Below are 22413 nucleotides of genomic sequence, written 5' to 3'. Positions count from 1 at the left end.
GGAGATGAGAATGGCGAGAGGAACTATTTGAGGAATGTGGTGGCTAAGATAAGGGTTCTGTGCGAGCCTGATTGATGGAGTGCATCGAAGAGGAGGCAAGCATACTCACGGGAAAGAACCCCTGATCCAAGGGAGGCAGGTGACCTGTGACACATGACGAGGCATCGTCGTCATGCACGTTCCAATAATTCCAGATCGTAGAGATTACCACCAGGCCGAGTACACTGACACCGTAGCTCTGCCGCAGGAGAACACCTGGTATCGTTGCAGCCGCTGATACGCGGCCACGTCTACCCTGTCCTGTCCCGGATCGTAAATGATGAATGCCGTTCATCATCGTGTGCGTGGTGAGACTCTCTTCCGGGGCAGGATGGAGGACGTCGTCTCGTCTCGGGCCAGAATCACGCCGTGGGGAGGCCGATGAAATAGATGTGGCCGACTTCTTCCTTAATTCGTGCGGCGCCTCGGGACGCCGTTTCTGCAGCCATGGGCCGTTCCCCATCCTCGTGTTCCCATCCCTGGCTGCCACCTCTTCTGCCCAGCCAGGGTCCTTTTCTCTTAGAGTGCTGGAGTTCATGGGAGAGGCATTGCAACTCGGTGGCAACCAATATATTAGCTGGTTGGAAATATGGAATCCAGAGTCTGAGCTACCATGTTTGTCTTCCCAACTCAAGTGGCGACCTTCTCGCGAGCAAGGCGATGGTGCGGGTTCTTCGCAATCAGCGGGCCTGACCGCATTCGTTGTGGTTTGAGTGATGATATTGTCCGCGATCGACACCCTTTGCCAGTCAAGCACATCTGGAAGCATGTGACTTGAAAGGCTCACTGCATTCCTGCCGCAGGTCAGAGTCGGGCAGCATCGTATCTGATAATCTGGATTGACTTGGATCCAGGGAAAACTACTATTATTCGGGCATGATGTTTGAGAGAAGAGGCCAAGAGATAGAACATTGGATGTCTGTAGGGACCCGAGACGCATGAAATGGGCCGATTGACCCAGTGACGGTCCCTTCAAGATCACAGTATATAGAGAATCACTATCCCCTTGGCTCCAGAAGCTGAACATGAGGTCTCTTGACTCCGTTGTGGCCGGTCAATATAGGGGTTGCTTGAAGATAGGTTAGGGAGATACCGCGATTGGGTGTTATTGGGCTGCAAGCAGCATAATCGGGCCGCTTGTACCGATCTCTTTCCACAAATATCGTGCAGAATGGCTAACGAGGCCAGGCAGGTCTTTGTTCGCTTGCTGGCGATTGCCCTTGTGGTCGATACCAGTTACCTCGTTGCTTCGTTTCATGGACCACTCCTTCCAATAGAGGAGGTCGGATACCTGTAGCAGCGCTAAGACATGCCTCCTCGGCGTGAGGTCCATGTAGGTTGGGCCACTGTGCTCCCTCCCCTCGTCGTCAATTGCTTCGACACTGATGGGGTCCGAGAGATTGGTAAGGAGGGTGACTTCCGGATCGGTGTGACACGGATGGAACTCTTTCGAGTCCGATGATTGTGCAACTTCATAGGTAGCCAGGTCTGCCGTAATGAGGCGAATGGAAACATGGGGTTGAAAAGGGTAATGGGATAGATATGCTTGGAGGTCACATGAGACCGTAAAACATCATCATTGCTGGCCATGACTGATATTGACCACCCTGGGAAACATGCATGCAATGCAGTGTCGGTTGGTGGTGATCCTGGTCATGTCTGAAGCGGATATATATCGACTCGGAAAACCCTCGTCCTTCGGACCAATTGGTGAGGACTTTTGGATTCCAAAGATACTTGATCCCATGCCCTCCACGAGGACTTTGAAATCTTTTACTTCGAATGATCGCTGTCGAGTTCTCGAGTCACCGAAAAGTAGCCCTGTAACCTTGATCGAAGAAGCCAGGATCTGTTGCATCATCTTCGCCGCTTCCCCGAAGCCAGCTTCACTTCACCATCGTCACTAGTACCACCTTCAAAGAATCCACTTGCTTGGGCCTTGAGGTATACCAAACATTCGACGATCACTTGTCGACAACTTGTGGATACCTGCTGACACTTATATAAGCGCTGTCATGGATAGAAGTATCGCCAATTCTGCAAACTGGATATGCCGTGACGAACCCAGACGACCGCTTGAAGTCGTTGGTTCGTCGTTCGAGAGGGTGTCAGACATACCGTCCAATACTTTTCAGGCATCCTACAGTACCTCTCCGCAAAATCCCCGGAACTCAACTGTATCGACGGTATCCAGGACGAGCAAGCGAATCTTTAGCGACTCTGCGAGTCGAAGATCCTCAGCTTCTACCGCTGACTCGACGGTACCGTCGACTCAATCATTCCAGCTTCAACCTTCCATTAGCAGCCCCCCTCCCTGGTATTCGGACTTGCATGGTGGCATGACACCAGTCGATTACAATTACGATCTCCCTTGCGAGTTCGTAGCTCACGGGTGTAATCTGAGATTTCACCCAGAGAACTACCAGGATTGGCTTTCGCATTCGACCTCGCACTTCATGGGATTTGCACCTCCACCTAGCACAATCTGCATATTCTGTGACCAGTCTTTCAAGAATCCTGAAGACCCAAATTCGAGCTGGACAGAAAGGATGACCCATATCGGAAGCCACTACCAGGAGGGTCATGATTTCGAAAGATCACGACCAGATTTTTTCCTGTTGCGGCACCTGAAAGAATGTCGTCTCATAACAGACGAGGAATATGAGTCGCTCGCGTCATGGAGCGAGAGAAAACCTTGCGAGGGCTTGGTGGACCGTGACTTTAAGAGTCCAGAGATGGTGGCGAGGGAACTTAGGAATTCGAGAATCTTTGAGCAGCCATACGATTCGAAGAAAGAGGAGCGACAGAGGAGGTCAGAACACGGGAAGGGGAAGAAGAAAGACAAGACGGAGACTTACCAACAAATCCACCGACCTCAAGTCTATCAGGAGCACCGGTCATGAGTCTCACCGTGCTTTTCACAACGATCTCGAACTATCCTCGGTTCGGCCCGACGGGAAAAGCCAACATAGATTCCCATCCTCGACGAAAGTTCCCCTCCTCTCTCAGATATCGACGTGGTCTTGAGATATAAGTGCGATGAGCGTCACATCGTAGTTGTGCCTGAGCTGCTCAGCGACGCCACTCGTGGCAAAAATCCTCGGCGGGTCCGGTTACTATCATCTCCAAATGTCTGGTCTGCTTTCTTGATACTATTTTCGTTTGGGTTGAGCTCGAACTCTTCTGATGCATGATGATGGCCAGGATCGGGTAGTTTGATACTGACGGCAAGGCAGACGGACGCAACTGATAAACAGTCTGCCTTAGAACTTGCGAAGAAGCTCTGGTCCTGGATGACATGTGAGACGAGTAAGGATGGGTTGACAGGAAGGATACTGGTAAAATACCATGATTATTTTCTGGGGCTGTTCGCCTGGTCTAGGTCTTGTTGATACTGTACGTTCTTCGAACTGAGGTGGTTGATTGTTACTGTTGCGGTTTCCTATACCCCTTCTTTGGATCGAGCGCTGCGGTCTTCTCATTTTCCTTGATATGTTCACGTACCCAACAAAAAATCAGTCTTTATCAGTTAGCTGTACCAATCAAAAACAAATTCCACTTCATATGCTGCCTAAATGTTACATCTCTTCCTGCTGGGTGCCGACAACGCCTCGATTCCACCCGAAGGGAACCGACAGAGGTATCCGATACGCCCATCCAATGTTCTGGGAGCCCGAGCCGAGGGACACGGCCAATGGCTGCTGTTGAATAACGAGGAATGGGTAGCGAGTTTCGAGCGTCGGGTTCTCACAGCGCCGTGGGTTGAAGTTGCGCTTCCCAACATTCCCAATATCGGGTAAGCGAGAACGTTCTTTCCTCGGCCTGGTCCAAACATCGCGAACCAAGCCCGACGATATATCATCAAACCATTTTATTCTATATAAGAAACATGGCCAACGTTCTGGATTTCCTCGCTGGCTTTTCCCTTGCTGACTAACTGCACACCACTTTGACATCAGAGCTGAATTAAGCCCAACGACAAGGATAGATCCATCTCGGTCCTGTGTGGAAATCTCAAGGTATCCAAGACCCGCTGGGGTCGAATAACTTCGTCCAATCGTTCCGCTGCACAACATATCATTGGCCACCTTCGACATCAAGTGCGAGGGATTCACCTCTTCTTCCATGAAATAAGCGATGTAAACCAATCCTCCAAACAATCGTGGGCTTCCTGCCTTCGGCCGCGGCATGGGGCAACTTTCTCGAAAAAGATCAGAGTCAGCAGAAATATCAGAGAAGGAGAGTTCTATGTTCTTGTGCAAAAATATGCCTTCTTGATAGATAGTACTGTAAGTTGCTCGCTGTATGTTCTTAACAATCATGCACATTTGTTCTCTTCTCGGTTGGCTGTTAACAAGTCGCCAATCTCGCCGTCCCTTGAGACCGATTACCCTCAACGAAATTTGGACTCGTCCCTCTCGTACTTGAATCCGTCGACTTTCAACTTAAATGCCAGGCCTGCGCTCTCGACGACCATCTCTAGCGTGAATTCCAAGTTATGAAACTCCGCCCCTCTCGTTATCGTTAGCCTCACGAAAAGACTCTTCGGTACGACACCCAGGTCTGTCGTGAGTCTGCAGACGTTGAAGAGATCCCTTGGTTTTGCGGCTGGTGGATCGCCGTTAGCATTAGATGCGATCAAGTCATCTGATACTACGAGAGATTGGCCAGGTCTAGTGAGATATCAGCTCTATACAAGATCACTAGGATTTGGATCAGCTGACCGGAAGTTTCGTGTGTAGTGGAAGCTAATGGGCGTCGCTGTACTCGGTGTTTCTCCCTCTGTAGACTGTTAGTCTGGTGCGTTGGGGGGGGGGGGGGGGGGCTTACTCGTGATGTGTCATTGCATCCTATCACTAACGATCCAGCGCTCCCACAGCGGACTCCAATACCTCTCGATGGTCTGGTGTTTAGCCTCATAATAGAAAGTAGCATACGAAGTACCATAGTGGACTCTCTCTTTCCGAGAAACGATCATGCTACCTTCAAGGCCTCTCAACACGGCCCCGCGAACCACAGCAGTCCATGCATTCACAGGCTGCATAACTTCTACCCGTTGAATTGGAAATCATGGCAATAGCCTGCGCTTGTGTCGGCATCTCGTTGTACGGAGGTGGCGCTGCGGTGTTGAAATGTGCCTCTTCGTCATCTGGCAAGCCGGGGAAGGCACATTGACCTCGGCATGCTCTTCCTCATTGAAATTGCGCTTTACGAACTCTTCCCAGTATCGAAGACCCATTTTTCAGCATTGAACTTTCTGCACCTTCATCTCGTCGAATCTAGCGTGTCGGATTCGTCTTCGAACGTGCTCCTGGAAGCGGTAGTTGAGGAAGGCACTTCCACAGAGCCCTCTTGGTCCCACCACGGATTTCTCTACTCGCAATGGCTTTAGGGATAAAATCTTGTAGGGAATCAAATCCACCGTTCCCCCATCAGCATCACAGACAATGAAATTGTCTCCAGCACTGAGGTGGTTCGGCTGTATAGCCTTGAGAGTGTAGACAGCAGCTGCTTCCGGCTCACTAATCATCTGAATGTCTGATTTCGAATCCATTCCAGCCTTATCAGCTGCCAAAAAGTAGTGGTCTTTGCAGTATCTGACCAGACAGCAGGGCACGTCAGTTCAAACTCGACTTTCGTCGAAGCCATGAACGACTCCCCGTACCGCCTCGTCAGGGTCTCCATCGTGTGATCATGGACCTGCGTGAGGTAGTCGCTTACAGCGTGAACAAAATTTCTGTTGAAATTCTTCAACTGCGCCGCAGTTTCTAATAGGCTGACGTAAAAAGGGAGCTTCTGTGACCGGTCAAGGAAGAGTTTGATGCACCGAAGCTTGGATTCTTCCGGCTTGAACTGGAAACCTCATTTGATTCTGGGCTCCGTTCCATCCGGAGAGCCAGAAGGATACTGGTATGATATTTCTGTGGGGACCTTGTCTGAAGTGATTCCATTTCCTCCAGGCCACGTCTTGATGATCTCGACATCGTCTGGTGTTGAAGTATAGACAGCAGCAACGCTGCAGAATAGTTAGCATATATCTTTAAATTCTGGAGGCGAGCCTGAAATCGAATTTATGGTGGTGACGAATGGAGCCCCCGTCGGTCTTCATAACGTCCCTAGTATTCGGCTTGCCCCAAAGACTCAGCAACAAAATATGACTTCACCCAAGACAGAAAGGCTTACGCCCAAAAGTTGCGCCTCTTTTCTATCATACATACCTCCTACTGAAGTCGCGCTCTAGGTATCTCGGCTGGCTACAAAATATAACTTACCCAGAATAAGTGGTTCCAAAGTCAAGTCCAACGATCAGCCGATCATTGAGCGGAGCAGGTTCACGCACAGGTCCAGCAATCGCTTCAGCAGAGGAAGTCGGAGTGTAATTTGTAAAACTACTCCGACTCTCATCGTTTCTCTTGTTCGCCGGAAGGGGAGACTGAGAATCATGGTTTCTAGACTAGCTTTTGGAGACCATGCGACAATACACCAGGATCTGTACTCGCTTCGAATCAGGGCTCAATCACCCGCTCAACGAATCCTCGTAATCACCAAATACAGAGCTGCGAATCCCTTCTGAACAGGACTCGGTTCAAACAAATGGTTCAAACAAATGCACAGATCGAGTGCAGAGATAGAGTTTCCAGTAGTCGTCTTCTGTGGATCCAGGCGTGACTGGCGCTATTGTCAGATATGGAAAAGAAGAGCACGTGAGCACGAAGTTTTCGAGCTCAATTGATCGAGATTTAAGGTATGGAGAATGGTTATCTTTAAGGCGTGAGGATGTTGAAGTATTGAAGTGTTCAAGTATTGACCTGAGCCAAGCTGCTGTACTGTATGTAAGGCCGGCCGACTGGAGTGGGGGCGCAGGGAAGGCGGAGGCTGGCTCAAAAATATATCCTGTCCTCTAGATCTGTACGACATCCAGCGAAAAAGCTTCTGCTATTGGCAACTTTGAGATGGAGCTTTGGGCGTCCGGACTCAACGCCTGGGGCCAGCTCGACTTCTCCGATCGAAATGGCGGGGATGAATTCGCCAAGGATGATCTGAAGAGCTTCAAGTGTATCCTGGAAGATCACAGTATCCAGATCCTGAGAACCTCGATTTCGGCAACGCTCGGTAGGTCCAGAATTCCAAGACCTATCTGGAAGGAAGGAAAGGGATAAATCTTAATGCTTTCGTTGACCTGAAATCGATGGACAATAAATACCTCCACCTGATCATATATCGATTGCTGTCCATTTTCTCTACCTCTTTCTAGGCGGTTATTGAAAGCCCCCGAGCAAGGTAGATAATTCCCGGAAGCCCAGACTAAACGATCACAGTGTCAACTCATGCCGGACTCCGAACAGCAGGTACTCCAGACAAGTTTATCCAGCTCTGCCAACGATCGGATGGCCTTCCCAATACCGCCATAGCAGGCAACGACCAAAGAGCAGGTATTCTCGCCCCTCTTGCATATCGTAACCAGTTCATGTTTTTCTCACTGATCAATCTCAGAATTTACGCCTGGAGGTAAGGATACGCACATCTTGACCCAGTACAAATCCTTCGACGATGCAGCGCAAACACTTGGAGAGTACGAGGAGATGGAAGACATAGTCGCCAACCAAACAACTTTCACAGCTCTCGCCAAGTCCGGTCGCATATACACATGGGGAGATGCGCGATATCCAAACTGTCTCGGCCGGGACATCGGTGAGAAGTGAGTAACCTTCCTGTGTCAGAGTTTCGTTCTCTCCTGACGACTCCTCAGTCCCGCAGGCGAGCCAAGCATCGTTGAGGATCTGGCCGAAGTCGCTGCGAGCGGCATCAAAAAAATATCTTCCGGTGGGTACGTCACAGCTGCGTTGACAAGGGACAATGATGTCTATGTCTGGGGTGGCAGAGCCGGTCAAAAAACCTTGATAGACGGGCTGGAAGGGAGTCCAACGCCGATTGATTTAGATGGTGAAGATTTTCTCGATATAGCCGTTGGGATGAACCATATGCTTGTTCTGACCACCGGGCGGAAGCTATTGGTCGTTGGTTTGGGGGAGAATGGCCAGCTTGGGTTGGATGTGAAGGAGGTCGAGAACTGGACAAAGGTTGATTTGGCGCTGAAGGAGGGCCAGCAGATCGCAAGTATCCATGCTGGCTACAAGAACTCCTTCCTGTTAGTAGACGCTGTACTATGAAAAGGAGATGATTTCGAGGAAGGATAACTTGGAAAAAAAAAATGCGTGTCATGTTGGTATCTCGTGTCCTTCATTTTGTCTTCTCATGCCGCTCTATTATACAGCGTGCTCTGAATGCACAATTTAGCCAAAGATAAAAGCTCATAGATTCGTAAGGTAATCCTCAATCTCTTGAGGTGTCAACTTTCGGAATCTTGGTCCTTGTGCTCCCTCGACCCCCTCAACGCCAAGCAAATGGTGAGCTGGAGGACCAACGATACCTGGCCATGTCAGTAATTAATATAGCATTGGAATCATACCAACATACCAATTTCGACCGTCTCTCCGTTCATCTCTCCCTCAATAGTCTCCTTCAATGTTAACAAAGCAATGTGGACAGCATCCTCCAGCTCCAAGCCCTCGGTGTATCTCTTCTCCAGGAACGTCTTCGCGGAGGTAGCACTCTTGCCGATTGCCGTCGCCTTCCATGGAAAGTAACTACCACTCGGATCAACCTGATACAGCATAGGTCCGCCCTTTAAAGTGCCCCCAGTCTTGCCCGACGCCTTCTTCTCGTCTGGGTGCGTATCGGCAATCGCAGCCTGGTCCGACTCTGGCTCAATACCCTCATCCCAGCCGGCGATCAAAAGACTGACTCCGTACGGTCGTACTCCACCGGACTGTGTAGCCTCTTGCATGACTCTGGCCACATCCTGTACTAATATTCTCGTGGGCGGATACTCGTTGTAGACTCTCTTGTAGCCGGTGTGGGAAACTTTCCGCGCCTTGTCGACAAGCACTCTGTAATCTGGGCCCATTCCAGAGTATACCATGCCAATATTTGGGGTGATGAGGCTGACTTTCGAGAGAGAGGGAGGGTCGATGAGGGGAGATGACGACTTCTTTTCTGTGGCCAGGACGATTCCGTTTGTAGCTGCGAACAATGTGTTAGGTCCGGTGCTATAAATTCCAATGCGGATATTCTTTCGTACCCTTAATACCCAACGCAGTCACACCTTGGTTGACAGCATTCAACGCATATTCTAGATCCACGAAGTCAACCTTCTGTTCCGCGGACGGTGAGCTGCCACCGCATGCCTGGACTTAAACAGACCTATTTGTACCAGCTTTCCGCTGGGCGAGAAGGTTGTCAAGGAGAAGGAGTATCTGTCCGCCATGATTGCTATGTATGGTTGGAAGTTGTTGGAGAAATTGGGGGAAAAGTGCTGATGATGTCGATGAGCTCCGGCTCGCCAGGTAGGCGACGAGAGCAGTCGCGTCCGTGGCAGCTTGCTTAGCGTTGGCTTAAGACCCACATATATTAAGCTCAACAGCACAGCAACATATTTTCCAATTCGCCCTGCGCTCAACAGCGCAACTCTTTTCTCTCTCACACACATATCGCAAACTCATTAAACCTGGCAATTCTAGCTGTCGAAATTTATTCACTAATGACTCAACGCTGATTCAAGTAGGACCTAGGACCTGCGCGCATAATACCTATTAATGTCTCCAGAACTTCACCCATACTGATCCAAGCTTACAATCAACAACTATAACATTATATAATGTCCGTTCCTTACGACACCCGGTCTAACTGGTCTTGGCCAGAGTCGACGAACAATCTAGAGTACGATCATCATCACGGTCACAATCACGATCACAATCACGACGCCGACACGCTTTCAGAGGACTTCGAGGGCGAACATACCCCACCTCCGATCCCGCCACCTCAAAAGCACTATGCAACTCGCACCTGTCGAATTTGTTTAGAGGAAGTACTTCCAACACTCGAGCTTCACTCGGATGGCATACCTTCGATGCTTCGCCCAGTTCCCAAGGTCTTTTACAAGTCGGAAGATCCCAGTTTGGGTCGTTTAATCAGGCCGTGCCACTGTCGAGGGAGCCAGAAGTATGTTCACGAGGGCTGTTTAGAAGCCTGGAGACATTCGGACCCATCATACACTGCCCGCACATATTGGGAATGCCCTACCTGCAAATACAATTATCGCTTGGAAAGAATGCGATGGAGTCGGATAATTACCAGTACAATGACCCAAGTTTTGATTACTCTTACTATCATGACCACCACGGTCTTTGTATTTGGATTTATAGCGGACCCGATCATCAATCTCTACCTGGATCCTTATGATACAATCATATCGTTGCCATCTGGTGGAACGGCTTCGCTACTTGAGGATGAAAACGCCTCTTGGATCGAGCACTTCCTGAAAGGGTTGGCATCACTAGGCCTGCTTGGATTCGTGAAGGTTTTCTTCGCCATGTCCCCTTGGCATTGGTGGAACTTGAGGCAAACTGGTGTTCTAGGAGGCAGCGGTCGCAGAAGGGCTGGGACGGGACGTGAACGGCTCTCTGATATCTCATGGACCATTGTGATCATAGGTGTGATCACTTTCCTCGCAGTAAGTTGCCCCTCTTGGTCAGACCAACCACAATAAATGACAAATCAGGCGGTGTGGAGCTTCGTCCGATCTTGGACCAAAAGAACTCTCGAGAAAGCCGGTGATCGTGTGGCCGATGTTCAAGGAGACGACGAACCCGAAGAGATTGAGGAGCCAAGTACGGCTGATGCTATGAAAACGGAGGCCACAGAGCCTGAGAGTCGAAAGACCCAATAGCCTGCTAACACCAACTCACGGCCGTGTTTGGAGCATATCCGTATAGTATAATATATCGCTTTGATGACAGTTACCATCGAGGCCCAGACTACTGTGACTCCCCATTAACTTTCCCTCAAATTGCACACAACTTAAGCTGCCACGAGTTCCTCTCCAAGTAGGGTGTCAGCTAGTCTGTGTGCATAGATTGATCCCTCTGCTGGAGCCTTCGAAACCTGAGCGTCTTGTTCTTGATTCATTACCGGCGGCCGCGAGCTCAGTCAACACTCTGTCGATCTGCTGCTTTCCTTCTTACGGACTGCGGTGCTGATTCTCCGCCTTCGCAAGTTGCTTCTAGGAGAATCCAGAGATGGACGAGTTGACACATTTTCACTACAATGCATCCTTTTACTCTAAAGTCGTTCATGCCTCCGCGAATGCAACTTATGTCGCTAGTCCACTTTCATTCACAAGCTCAAGCTCTGCGTTGTACCCGACGACGAAGAAAACATAGCCTTCTTTGGTTTCAGTCAACTTGCCTTCGGCCTTCAAGGCCCCCTTTCCTTCAGTTAAGATCAAGCTTCTTTCGCTCCAGCGTTCAAGTTCGTTACCAAAATTTCCAACTTGCTTAGAGGCGGTGCGAGAACTTGAGCCTCAAGTTCCTTTAGAAGACGACTTGGGCTTGAGAGGAGGCTCATCTGCAGATTTAAGACTGAGTGTGAGGGCCGCGTAGAACAATATGATGGATTCTCGCTCTACGCGGGGGCATAATCCATTGCTGAGGGTATTATCGCTGCGAGCCATGCACTCAACAATGTTTCCGCTGATGTAGGCATGGATAGCACTTTCACTTCGTCACCTACTGTTCACTTCTAGGGGCAGGCGAGCCCACAGCTGGGAACATAGATCGAATATCCCTTGAGAACCATATAGGTCATGACCAATAGCGCAACAAGAGTACCAGGATCACACTTATCACACTGCCCCGTGATTTGTACTCATCTTCCTCGTCAAATCCTCGCCATAATGCCCCTCAACTTCTTACAAACACCCACAATCTTCTCATCCCTTGACGATAGGATTTTGCCGACAATAGCCTTCAACGTCTGCATCGTGACAATGACGCGGGCATTGTGAGGCTCAAAGCTGGATCTAAGGATCGAGGTTTCAGTGAAGAGGGCATGAATGCGATGGAGGAACTTTCAGCCGACGCAGAGTTCGAAGTTGAGAGCGCGACTGCGATTTCTGGCTTATGCGGTTGGTGTTTCCGAGCTTTTCAGGGGTTTTAGCGAGCAGTTCTGCAGGGAAGCCTTTGTCCGGGTAAACTTGAAGAGCGATAGCTGTGGCTACTGACAAGATTTGGACGAGTGGAATTCACGTAGCTTGCAATCGGGGAGAAGCGGAAATACTTTGAGGAGGTGCGACGTGTCTGTTCCGAATTTTCGGAAGGCGAGCTTGTCGATCATGGCTCATTTGTTGGCGTTGAGGTGCTTTCGAAGGTCTATTTCATTGGGAAAAATTTTTGTTGAAGGGATTGTCATCTTGAATATGCTGATGTGAAGACGTTTGGCTGATTACATATTACAACGAGAGACCTGGCTGGGCCTTGCGGATATAGACGTTAGTAAAGGCTTCTTCCTGAGCTAGGCAAAACTAAGTCTGTGTGTATGTGTTGATCGAGCTTGCTAGGCTTTTGGTATTTTAAGAGTAAAAATAAATTGCAAGATAGAGGTAGAACTGGTTTGTCGATGCCAGATAATCTGTCAGGCTTGTAGAACTGGTACCTAGCCAATAAGCGTCGCCGTGAGAATCTATAACGCCAAGCCCAACGTTAATCAACGAACCCTAATGTACCGGTATTATAATCAGAAGCATCATCTCGTTTCGTCGCACTAATACATTTCCACCACGAGCAATTATTTCTTTGCCGCTGGTGGTAGGTTACCCCCTTGACCAGACGACAGTGACAACAAAGTGATCGTCGTCCCCAGTCATCGATCTCATTGTCACTGTCCGCAGAAGCGCCAGCTGGCAATACTAAAAGAAGGGCAGCTTCCCCTGTTCAGCTATTCACTATCGCGCCGACTCATCTCGATATCTATCTGAGGTCGCACTTCATATCGACTCCCTTTCAATTGGACACCTCCACTACGAAGAGATAGTTCGACTTCAAAATGCATCTCGCGCTTCCTACGAGGAAGTCGTCCAATCCTGCGCCATTTACACCCAGGTCGTCAAGATTCCCATCTTTCAGGAGAAGTCGAGTGCAGACCGTTGCCGTGTGCGCGTGTTTGGTTACTGCGGTGGTCTTCATATTCTCACAAATATTCGGTGGAGGCTCCGAAAGGATCCCAGCAGGGACACCGCCGGTGGTGATTGTGACGGTGCTGGATCCAGACAATTACAGCACAGACTACATAAACAACATCAAGGAAAACCGGATGGAGTACGCGAAGAAGCATGGTAAGAACTCGCGCCAGGCGATTGGATCGGAGTGGCACCACTGACTGAACTTAAGGCTACACTACTTTCTTCACGACTGCGAAGGAGTACGATCTAGGTACATCTCCGAAATCCTGGGCTCGAGTTCCAGCGACTCGACACGCCTTGACAAACTTCCCCCACAGCACTTACATCTGGTACCTGGACCAAGATGCCCTCATCATGAACCCCGACATGACCATTGAAGAAGAGATCATGAACCCGAAAAAGTTGGAAAGCATAATGGTCAAAAATCAACCAATCGTTCTACCAGAGAGCGTTATCAAAACCTACCCAAACTTGAAAGGTGGCAATATAGACTTTGTTCTTACTCAAGATAAGGTCGGTTTGTCGCCGAGTAGCTTCATCATTCGGAAGGGGGCCTGGGCCAGATTCTTTTTGGATACTTGGTTTGATCCTTTGTACCGGTCTTACAACTTCCAGAAGGCAGATACCCATGCTTTGGTAAGCGGAAACATCGCTACACAATCGTTTCTCTCCTGCTAATCAGTTGCAGGAACACATTGTGCAATGGCATCCAACGATCCTCTCGAAGCTGGCGCTTGTACCACAAAGGACCTTCAATGGGTATAGCAAGATGGAGCTTGCATCAGAGCAGGGCGCATACCAAGATGGAGACTTCGTCATCCGATTTTTTGGATGTGATCAGGCTGGGCGAAGCTGTCAAAAGGAGTCAGAGACTTTCTCGAAACAATGGAAGATCGCATTTCGATAAAGCACCCTTTAATACTTGTCTGGTTTTTCACGCACATACAAAGGTTATGGGGCGCCTTGACGATCTACTATCTACCTACGAAGCAACCCGACGATACATTGGCAGAGAGAGAATGGCGTTTCTGGCGTTGGGACAGAAAATGGCATGAATGCCTATGTCTGTATGTTTGTATAATCTGCTGCATGAAGTAAGCATCTACAGGGGCGCACGGAAAGCCCTTTTTACAATCGGCGTTGGCAGCGATGGACCTGAGGGAGAAGGCAAAATGCGCTCCATGTACTGTACATTATGTTCACATACCCTACAGTTAATAAATAGCACTGTTGTTCGATTTTGAAAGGTTGGGCAGGCGTACCGCATTCTAGGCACTTTGAACCTTTGAGCAAGCTTTTAATCCAAAAGAAACTTACCCAAGAACACCAGGGGGCTTTAGTAATATTATATTGCATCATAATGCATCTGGAGCAAAGGAGCAAAGGAGCCAAAAGGCGATAAATTTGTCTTCCCGTGGTCTGATACTTACAACTGTCATCCCGACTCCGCCGGCAACCGCTCTGACAAAATCAACCCGGTGTCCGCTACCCCAACCGCTCAAATGCCCTACCCATTCTGCATGATGAAACCAGTCGCAAGATAAGTGCGGAAGAGTCAAAGTGCGATAAAAATTCCTCGGGTCTCTTTTACTCTCACTCTCACCCACATGTGATTACCGCCTCGGCTCAAATAATTAAATCCGAGAGCGATTGTCCTTTGTGCAATCAATCCCACTTCCATACGGCCCGGTCAGTAGGCCAACATAATATAACATATACTCAATACTCACTCGTTAGAGCTCCATTGCAAGCGACGACGACAGCATTCAAGGTGTCAACATGCCGGGCACGTCGAGATTGCCTGCAAGCTTGCGCAGTAGCTTTGCGATCAAGAAGGCCGGTTCCAGCCGCCAATTGCTGTCTCTGAACATCGACTTGTAAGTCCGTACAGGTGGGAGGAGAAGACAGCTAGCTAATCGCTTTGAAAATCCAGGTTCCGCAATATCGTGTTCTTTCTGTTCTTGCTGAGATGGACGAGGAAAGCGCTGCTGAAGCTCAAGGGGCGAGGACTGTTCGGGACTTTCGCAGATACCTACATCTCCATCCGCCGGGCTCTCTATGGCCTCTTCCTCCGCGCCCCAGGCGTGCGATCCCAGGTCCAGAAACAGGTTACTGAGGCTATCACGAAGTTGCAAGGAAAGCTCGTGCCATCTGGACCAGGCGTTATTCGATATCTGGCTTTACCGAAGGAAGGATGGTCTGAGGAGACGGTGTTGAAGGAGCTGGAGGTACTAGCGAATATGGACCACACTAGATGGGAAGATGGATTCGTGTCAGGAGCAGTGTATCACGGAGGAGACTCTCTGATTAAACTGCAGACTGAGGCATTCGGAAAGTTCACTGTGGCAAATCCGATCCATCCAGATGTATTCCCCGGAGTGAGGAAGATGGAAGCTGAGGTTGTGTCGATGGTCTTGGCTATGTTCAATGCGCCAGGCGGATCAGCAGGTGTGAGCACCAGTGGAGGAACAGAGTCTATCCTGATGGCTTGCTTGAGCGCCAGAAACAAGGCTTACTCCGAGCGAGGGGTCACTGAGCCCGAGATGTATGCTTTTCCTCTCGTCTTGCAGCATTCAATGCCATCTCGATGCTAATAACCCGCACAGTATCCTCCCAGAGACAGGTCACACAGCCTTCCGCAAAGCCGGCGAGTACTTCGGCATAAAAGTCCATCTTGTCGCCTGCCCAGCCCCTAGCTACCAAGTGCACATCCCCTCTGTCTCGCGCTTAATCAACAGCAACACGGTCCTTCTCGTCGGCTCCGCTCCCAATTTTCCCCACGGCATAATCGACGACATCACCTCCCTCTCCAAGCTAGCTGTTAAGCGCAAGATCCCCTTACACGTGGACTGCTGTCTCGGATCCTTCCTAGTTCCCTTCCTCGAGAAAGCCGGCTTCGAGACCGAGATGTTCGATTTTAGACTCAAGGGTGTCACTAGTATCAGCTGCGATACCCATAAGTATGGATTCGCCCCTAAAGGAAACTCGACGTGCTTGTACCGCACCGAGAAGCTGCGTAGCTACCAGTACTTCATCTCGCCCGACTGGTCCGGCGGCGTGTACGCGTCTCCATCCATCGCTGGGTCGAGGCCCGGTGCGCTTATCGCTGGGTGCTGGGCCAGCCTCATGAACGTAGGCGAGCTGGGTTACATTAAATCCTGCTCCGAAATCGTCGGCGCAGCCAAGAAGATCGCTGAAGCCATTGAGCACAACCCTGGCCTGAGCAGCGACCTAGAAGTCTTAGGTCACCCGCTGGTATCCGTAGTGGCGTTCAGCTCGAAGACTCTCGATGTTTACGACATTGCGGATGCGATGACGGCTAAGGGATGGCATCTGAATTCGCTGCAGAGCCCGCCTGCGATCCACGTGGCGGTCACTTTGCCGATTGTCAAGGTTTGGGAGAAACTTGTTGCCGATCTGGAGGCTGTGGTTGAGGGCGAGAAGGAGAAGGAGCGGGTACGGATTGTGGAGGGGAAGGGTGCAAAGGGCAAGAGTGTGGGTGACAGTGCGGCGTTGTATGGTGTTGCTGGAAGCTTGCCGAACAAGAGCGTTGTGGTGGAGCTGGCCAGTGGCTTCCTTGATACTTTGTATAAGGCCTAGTGGTACTTTTGTTTTTGTGTACAATTTTGAGTCTTTGACCGGTGGCGGCGTTGAGATGGTGATATTTGGCACTGTTACATGTTTGGAGTTCAGGTCACGAAATCACACTCAAGTCCCGATGAGTTTGCACATGTTCTCTGTTCCTAGTTTCACTGAACCTCTCTATGGGGTATAACGTTCCTCGAATGCCAAAATCTGCTCAAATGCGTCGTCCTACAGGATCAAGAGGTCTCCAGCTTACTCAGCCAGTTGATAACCATCATTGCCTCTACCAAAGCCACCCTCTCACCAAACTTCTCTCCATCCACCGATGACGCCTGCAACGTCAAGTTGAATAGACTCAGAACATCAAAATGCTTATCTTTGGCAGCTGGTGTCATCGCCGTGTGATAGTTCCATACGGCGACATTTCCTTCCTTTGGCACTGTACTGGGTGCTTTATTAATCCCAAAAGCTGGCGGGCTTAGGAAAAGTATCGGAATGTTCCGCTCGGCTCCTGTGGCAAGAGTATACCATTCGTCTAATGCTTTGGTGGTCGCAGTGGAGTCAAAAGACGAGCCGCGGCTGAAGGAGAATATAAAGGGCGACGGCTGCCATGGGTTCGGCTTTCCGTACATGAGGTCCTTGAAGCTCGTTTGGGAAGCTGGCGATACAGGGACTGTTTCGAAGGGTATGTACGCATGAGGAACACCTTCGATCCGTTAGCATAGTGAGATGTCTCAATGGAAGGGTGTGGTGGCCAACGCTTGCAGAAATATGGGCTTCCTCTTCGTTCTCCACCCTCGTTCTTCTTGACTTTATCGATACTCTTGACAGAAAATTTCAGACACTCATTATTGAGAAACTGGTTATCACATTGACACTTGGCCCGATCCTCCTCGCTCATGATCCATTCCTGAAGACCGCCTAGACTGAAGTCTTCCCGCAGTAGGATGTTGAAGGCTGCGTAGAGGGACTGTGCAACGTCGTCTCCAGCAAAAACTATCACATTGAAGCGTTCCAGGATCATGCAAATCTCAGGAGTAGAAAACCACCTGTAGGTGCAACCTATTGTCTGTTAATAGAGCTCCCCGAAGCGAAAAACAGGACACACACCCTTGCCGACGTACGGCTCATCAAATCCATACCGGCCACCACCGCTCATGGCCTCCAGCAACTCAGCCCTCTTCCCACAGAACGGACTGACTTTCGGGTTCAACGGCCAAGGTACCGTGTACAGATCCTCCTGCAAGATCCCGCACTCTCGACTACCAGCAAAGTGTTTGACGGCGCTACAACACATCACGCAATGAGATCCTGATCCCGAAGGAAGAGGAAGAACTCACTCTTCTCCAGGTTCGAGGACCGCTGCGGCTTGGCTATGGCGTACAAACATTGCTTGGGAGATGTACGAGAATGGGAGGAAGATTATGAGGTAGGCGGCACAGCAGAAGATACTGCTGAGGAAGAGAAGGCGGATGATGGAGGCACGGGTCGATGAGAGGTTGCGGGTGTCGAGCTTCATCGCAGCCCACGATTTTGCAAGCCTGGGAGCGATGCCCATTGTTATTGTTTACGATGGTTGACTGAAGAGAGAGAGGAAGCTCTGGTGTGAGAGCTGGGAGACGATAGGTCTGGACCGTTTCGTGTAACTTTATTATCTGAGTGACTGCTTGGTTGCACTTGCCCGAGCTTATTTCTGGGAGCCACAGCATGTGCATGCTGCCTGCTTGGACTCGAGGGCGGTGGTCTTACATATATAAATGTACCTATATACATGTAGAAAAAGGCTCTACTGTTGGAGCAGCGACAACGGCACGGTCACTTTACTTTGTCTGGATTGTGTACAAAAGAAAGGGGTAGCGAGAATACATATATATATGTCTCAGTTTAAAAGTCCGGGATCGATCGATCTCCGCAAACAAGCCTCGAGCCGTGCCCGAGAGATTCCCAGTGCCGAGGTAGGCTCCTCCAATAAGGGTTGAATGAAGAAGCAATTAAGAATATGTGCCTAGGATCTGGAAGTCTATAAGTACGGAGTGCGGACAGTCAGTACTGCAGGTAGCTGCACTGCACTCCAGATGCGCTGGTAATTGATATGGATATATGTATATATATATATATCCATCCGTTTATCAAATACATTTCGTGTTGATCAAATATCTCTCATATTCATTGACGTTGAATATATATACATATATCACAACAAAAACGGCATTATCAAGGTTCAAAACACGCCTTTCGTTACGCTGCGGGGTGCAGGGGCCGGGAGCTTTAGGTAGGCGTTCTGCAGCACAGTACGAAACTTGTCGACAGAGACTAAGTATGACACTGACTCTGACTCTGACTCTGGCTCTGACTCTGACTCTGACTCTGACTCTGACTCTGACTTCTGACACCGACATCGACATCGACACCGACACTGACACCGACACGTTCGAGATCCTCGATCATCGTGGGCTTCTACTTCTGAGCCCAACAACAAAGCAGCACTCGCGTTCCATCCGGCTTTCCAAGCTTCCTTCCAAGCAGCAGCTCGACCTCCAATCCGTTGCAATCTGTGGCATCTACCTATCTTAGCTAGCTAGCTACCCTACCTTTCTATTCATTGCAGCTCTGCCTCGGCAACCGGCCTCCATCTCTGCGGCACCGGTGCGAGAAGCTTTATACCGTGTCAACAGCTCATGGCAGGGAGCGCATCCGGACGGCGACGGAGATTCGGATTCCACTTCATCGGCCTGAGGGCCAGCAATACCCTACAACATGTCGTGGAAGAAGTCTGAACGCTTGATGGACACCATCAAGCACTACTCGGGCTTCCCAGCAACTGGAGTGAGTTTGAGGCAGATGGTTCAGTTCGGCGAGAAGCCATCCACAGGTGCGTCGCGTTAGGATCCAATATGAAAGCCAACCTGACCGACCTCATCGCCACGATGACTGACTCGTGGATGGTGAATCAATCAGGAACACTTTTTCGCGCCTCACAGTTCTTATCCGAAGAGCTTCCCATACGACTTGCCCACCGCGTACAAGAGCTAGGAGATCTGCCAGATGGGTTGAATGACATGCCATCGATCAAGAAAGTGCAGGACTGGTACGCGCAATCGTTCGAGGTAGGGTATCTCCTGCAAACCAGCAAAGTACAACCCTGACATGTGACATAGGAGATAACACAGCTCCCACGGCCCAATCTTGCGAAGGATGTCCGTGATCGACTCATGAAGCCCCAAAAGCAGAGCGGAAGACCTTCGAAGGTCCTTGCGGAAGCAACACAGAACCCCAGCGTGGAGAGAGGCCAGTATAATTCCTCGTCGTGGCAGCAGAATGGGTATAGGAACGGCAATGGAGAACAGAAAATGGTTGCGACGAGGCGGTATTTTGCGACAGTCGAAGATAGTACCGACTGGCCCCCCGAGCTTCAAGATTACAACCAGCGATTCTCGCAGACTCTGAACACGATCAAACGGCGACACGACGGTGTAGTAACGACAGTAGCCCAGGGAATTCTGGAATACAAGCGCAAGCGGCAACGCATGCAAATTGACAACAATATCCAGTCATTCCTCGACCGTTTCTACATGTCTCGAATTGGCATCCGGATGTTAATCGGACAACATATTGCCTTGACGGACCAGAGTCACAATAGGGACCCGACATACGTAGGGATCATCTGCACAAAGACCAACGTTCACGATCTTGCTCAGGAAGCGATCGAGAACGCCCGGTTTGTCTGCGAAGACCACTACGGCTTATTCGATGCGCCAAAGGTCCAGCTTGTGTGCCCTCCCCATCTCAACTTCATGTACGTTCCAGGACATTTATCACACATGCTTTTCGAGACCTTGAAGAACTCGCTTAGAGCTGTGGTCGAAACCCACGGACAAGACAAGGATGAGTTCCCCGTTACCAAGGTGGTGGTGGCAGAAGGCAAGGAGGACATCACTATCAAGATCTCGGATGAGGGCGGTGGCATACCCCGAAGTGCCATACCTCTCGTCTGGACTTACATGTACACAACGGTGGATACGACACCAAATCTAGATCCTGATTTCGACAAGAATGATTTCAAAGCACCAATGGCTGGTTTCGGCTACGGGCTACCAATTTCCAGGTTATATGCGCGCTATTTTGGAGGAGATCTGAAGCTGATCAGCATGGAGGGGTAAGCTCTTCTCCCCTACCCAAACAATCACAACAAGCTAACCCGGCGTTCTAGTTACGGCACAGATGTATACCTCCATCTGAACCGCTTATCCAGCTCCTCGGAGCCTCTCCAATAACAATCAGCAGTCATGAGGGGCGGTATGGGGTTTCCATCTCGTTCGATATCGTCTCAAGGATTGACGCACATGTTATGGCAGAAGCAGATGAGCCTGAGACTGCGGAACCGTCGCGAAGAAGTCACGGAGCGGAAACAGGTGGGCGATGCGGAGAGCATGATCAACGAGGGCAGAGGTGCTCCGGGCCATTACGGCTTATTCAGAGGCGAGGGAGGCGAAGTGTAAACGCCGAACATGATGGCCATATTTTTGTTTTGACCCTGTATATATTGAGAGGGAGGCATGAGGGTTGGTGGGCGGCGTTCAGATGTGGCGGGGGATCGATCTGCTTTTGCGATTTGACATTCTGACATGACGAGATACTGAATACACGAAAGCCACTGCAAGATCTGTTCGAAATCGAAACGAGCCTGTTCCGGCTAGGCCACAGCTACCCATCGCATCGTGGACTTTGCTGCTGTTTACACTCAACACGAGAGACACACGGATCAGAACTCTGGGAACAGACAGCAGACAAAGTTAACTAACCCTCGATACAGATACACGTCGAGACGAGAGGCGGACGAGAAATGCTCGAGTGCACACTCGGAAGTCCTCGAGTGTAGTGTAGTGTAGTGTAGTGTAGTGTAGTGCGAACTTTGCTTGTTTGGTGGTGGGTGGTGCACTCGCTAAGTGGAGTGAGTGAGTGCGAGCCGAACAGGCAGGCTCTTATTACCAACGACTCCTGAGCCAATCGACCCTGGATCGAGTCGACACCTGAAACGGGCAGGCACTTGCAGGCGTGTTCCCTCGCCCAAGAAAGCAATTCCCGAAGTTTATGTAGGAAGTACGTAGATCTTTTGAGGGGCTCACGTCCCTGTTCTTCTCTTCTAAGTCGTTCATATACCACTACTACTACTCAATCACCATATGTAGAGGCAGCTAGCTACTATACAAGCTCGCTACCCAGAGCCAGAGCCTTCCCACCTCCCCCGTCTATACAACCACCGGACGTCCCACCCTATTCTCCGTCGATCCAACGGATTCCAGCCAACGGTGCCTCCCAACCGCATCTATCATATCATCAGATTGGCCATACCATTCCAGTGTCGTACCTCGTACAGAGTGTGCACGTTGAACGCAGAAAAAAAGGGATCAGATGTTGGGCTCTTCCAGGTGCGTCTATCCACCACCCAATCCCAACAAGCAAAACACCAACTCAGCAAAGCGAGAAAAGATGAAGCAGAAAGCAATGGTATTGTACAATAGCATATAGATGAAAATGACGAGCGAATCCCCAGGAATTCGCAGGACGAAAATGAGTGCGGGAATATAGGTCGAACCCCAACGCCGCTTTTGCCATGCTTCAGGACCGCGATCTATTCCCTGGGTGTAGACGGGGATGGCCAGTAACGCCTTCTATATTCTTTTGGGCATGATATTCATTCCGATTCTCAC

The 22413-nt window shown here is 50.0% G+C and overlaps 11 protein-coding genes across 11 annotated transcripts; 6 read left to right on the top strand and 5 right to left on the bottom strand.

The window, feature by feature from the left end:
- Positions 1–43: 43 nt before the first annotated feature.
- L3040_000435 (uncharacterized protein) lies at positions 44–577 on the bottom strand (the record flags this gene model as incomplete). The annotated part of the gene is made up of 1 exon (XM_007292441.2): positions 44–577. One exon carries the CDS (start codon positions 575–577, stop codon positions 44–46), a length of 534 nt encoding a protein of 177 aa, XP_007292503.2.
- Positions 578–1821: 1244 nt separating this feature from the next.
- Positions 1822–2942, top strand: L3040_000434 (uncharacterized protein; the record flags this gene model as incomplete). The annotated part of the gene is made up of 3 exons (XM_007292443.2): positions 1822–1862; positions 1924–1983; positions 2048–2942. The coding sequence occupies 3 exons, from the start codon at positions 1822–1824 to the stop codon at positions 2940–2942; spliced, it is 996 nt and encodes a 331-aa protein (XP_007292505.2).
- A 2339-nt stretch (positions 2943–5281) lies between these two features.
- Positions 5282–5569, bottom strand: L3040_000433 (uncharacterized protein; the record flags this gene model as incomplete). The annotated part of the gene is made up of 1 exon (XM_007292444.2): positions 5282–5569. The coding sequence occupies one exon, from the start codon at positions 5567–5569 to the stop codon at positions 5282–5284; it is 288 nt and encodes a 95-aa protein (XP_007292506.2).
- Positions 5570–6992: 1423 nt separating this feature from the next.
- L3040_000432 (uncharacterized protein) lies at positions 6993–8210 on the top strand (the record flags this gene model as incomplete). Its single annotated transcript, XM_007292445.2, has 4 exons — positions 6993–7152; positions 7359–7472; positions 7534–7738; positions 7790–8210. 4 exons carry the CDS (start codon positions 6993–6995, stop codon positions 8208–8210), a joined length of 900 nt encoding a protein of 299 aa, XP_007292507.2.
- Positions 8211–8351: 141 nt separating this feature from the next.
- On the bottom strand, positions 8352–9367 carry L3040_000431 (uncharacterized protein; the record flags this gene model as incomplete). Its single annotated transcript, XM_007292446.1, has 4 exons — positions 8352–8470; positions 8518–9123; positions 9182–9232; positions 9304–9367. 4 exons carry the CDS (start codon positions 9365–9367, stop codon positions 8352–8354), a joined length of 840 nt encoding a protein of 279 aa, XP_007292508.1.
- Positions 9368–10240: 873 nt separating this feature from the next.
- Positions 10241–10828, top strand: L3040_000430 (uncharacterized protein; the record flags this gene model as incomplete). Its single annotated transcript, XM_007292447.2, has 2 exons — positions 10241–10612; positions 10661–10828. 2 exons carry the CDS (start codon positions 10241–10243, stop codon positions 10826–10828), a joined length of 540 nt encoding a protein of 179 aa, XP_007292509.2.
- A 989-nt stretch (positions 10829–11817) lies between these two features.
- Positions 11818–12273, bottom strand: L3040_000429 (uncharacterized protein; the record flags this gene model as incomplete). The annotated part of the gene is made up of 3 exons (XM_007292448.2): positions 11818–11959; positions 12019–12079; positions 12162–12273. The coding sequence occupies 3 exons, from the start codon at positions 12271–12273 to the stop codon at positions 11818–11820; spliced, it is 315 nt and encodes a 104-aa protein (XP_007292510.2).
- A 708-nt stretch (positions 12274–12981) lies between these two features.
- Positions 12982–14024, top strand: L3040_000428 (uncharacterized protein; the record flags this gene model as incomplete). Its single annotated transcript, XM_007292449.1, has 3 exons — positions 12982–13270; positions 13326–13753; positions 13806–14024. 3 exons carry the CDS (start codon positions 12982–12984, stop codon positions 14022–14024), a joined length of 936 nt encoding a protein of 311 aa, XP_007292511.1.
- Positions 14025–14896: 872 nt separating this feature from the next.
- Positions 14897–16717, top strand: L3040_000427 (uncharacterized protein; the record flags this gene model as incomplete). Its single annotated transcript, XM_007292450.2, has 3 exons — positions 14897–14994; positions 15051–15662; positions 15724–16717. The coding sequence occupies 3 exons, from the start codon at positions 14897–14899 to the stop codon at positions 16715–16717; spliced, it is 1704 nt and encodes a 567-aa protein (XP_007292512.2).
- A 221-nt stretch (positions 16718–16938) lies between these two features.
- On the bottom strand, positions 16939–18260 carry L3040_000426 (uncharacterized protein; the record flags this gene model as incomplete). Its single annotated transcript, XM_007292451.2, has 4 exons — positions 16939–17408; positions 17462–17764; positions 17813–17988; positions 18043–18260. 4 exons carry the CDS (start codon positions 18258–18260, stop codon positions 16939–16941), a joined length of 1167 nt encoding a protein of 388 aa, XP_007292513.2.
- Positions 18261–19459: 1199 nt separating this feature from the next.
- Positions 19460–21201, top strand: L3040_000425 (uncharacterized protein; the record flags this gene model as incomplete). The annotated part of the gene is made up of 5 exons (XM_007292452.2): positions 19460–19574; positions 19661–19809; positions 19861–20858; positions 20913–20925; positions 21058–21201. The coding sequence occupies 5 exons, from the start codon at positions 19460–19462 to the stop codon at positions 21199–21201; spliced, it is 1419 nt and encodes a 472-aa protein (XP_007292514.2).
- Between the last annotated feature and the right edge of the window lie 1212 nt (positions 21202–22413).

This window comes from Drepanopeziza brunnea (genome assembly GCF_022702325.1).
Source record: "Drepanopeziza brunnea f. sp. 'multigermtubi' strain 214-2 chromosome Unknown ctg1, whole genome shotgun sequence".
NCBI classification, from domain to species: Eukaryota; Fungi; Ascomycota; class Leotiomycetes; order Helotiales; family Drepanopezizaceae; genus Drepanopeziza; species Drepanopeziza brunnea.
The sequence above is the reverse complement of the archived record's forward strand: the minus strand, read 5'-3'. Positions and strand labels throughout refer to the sequence as shown.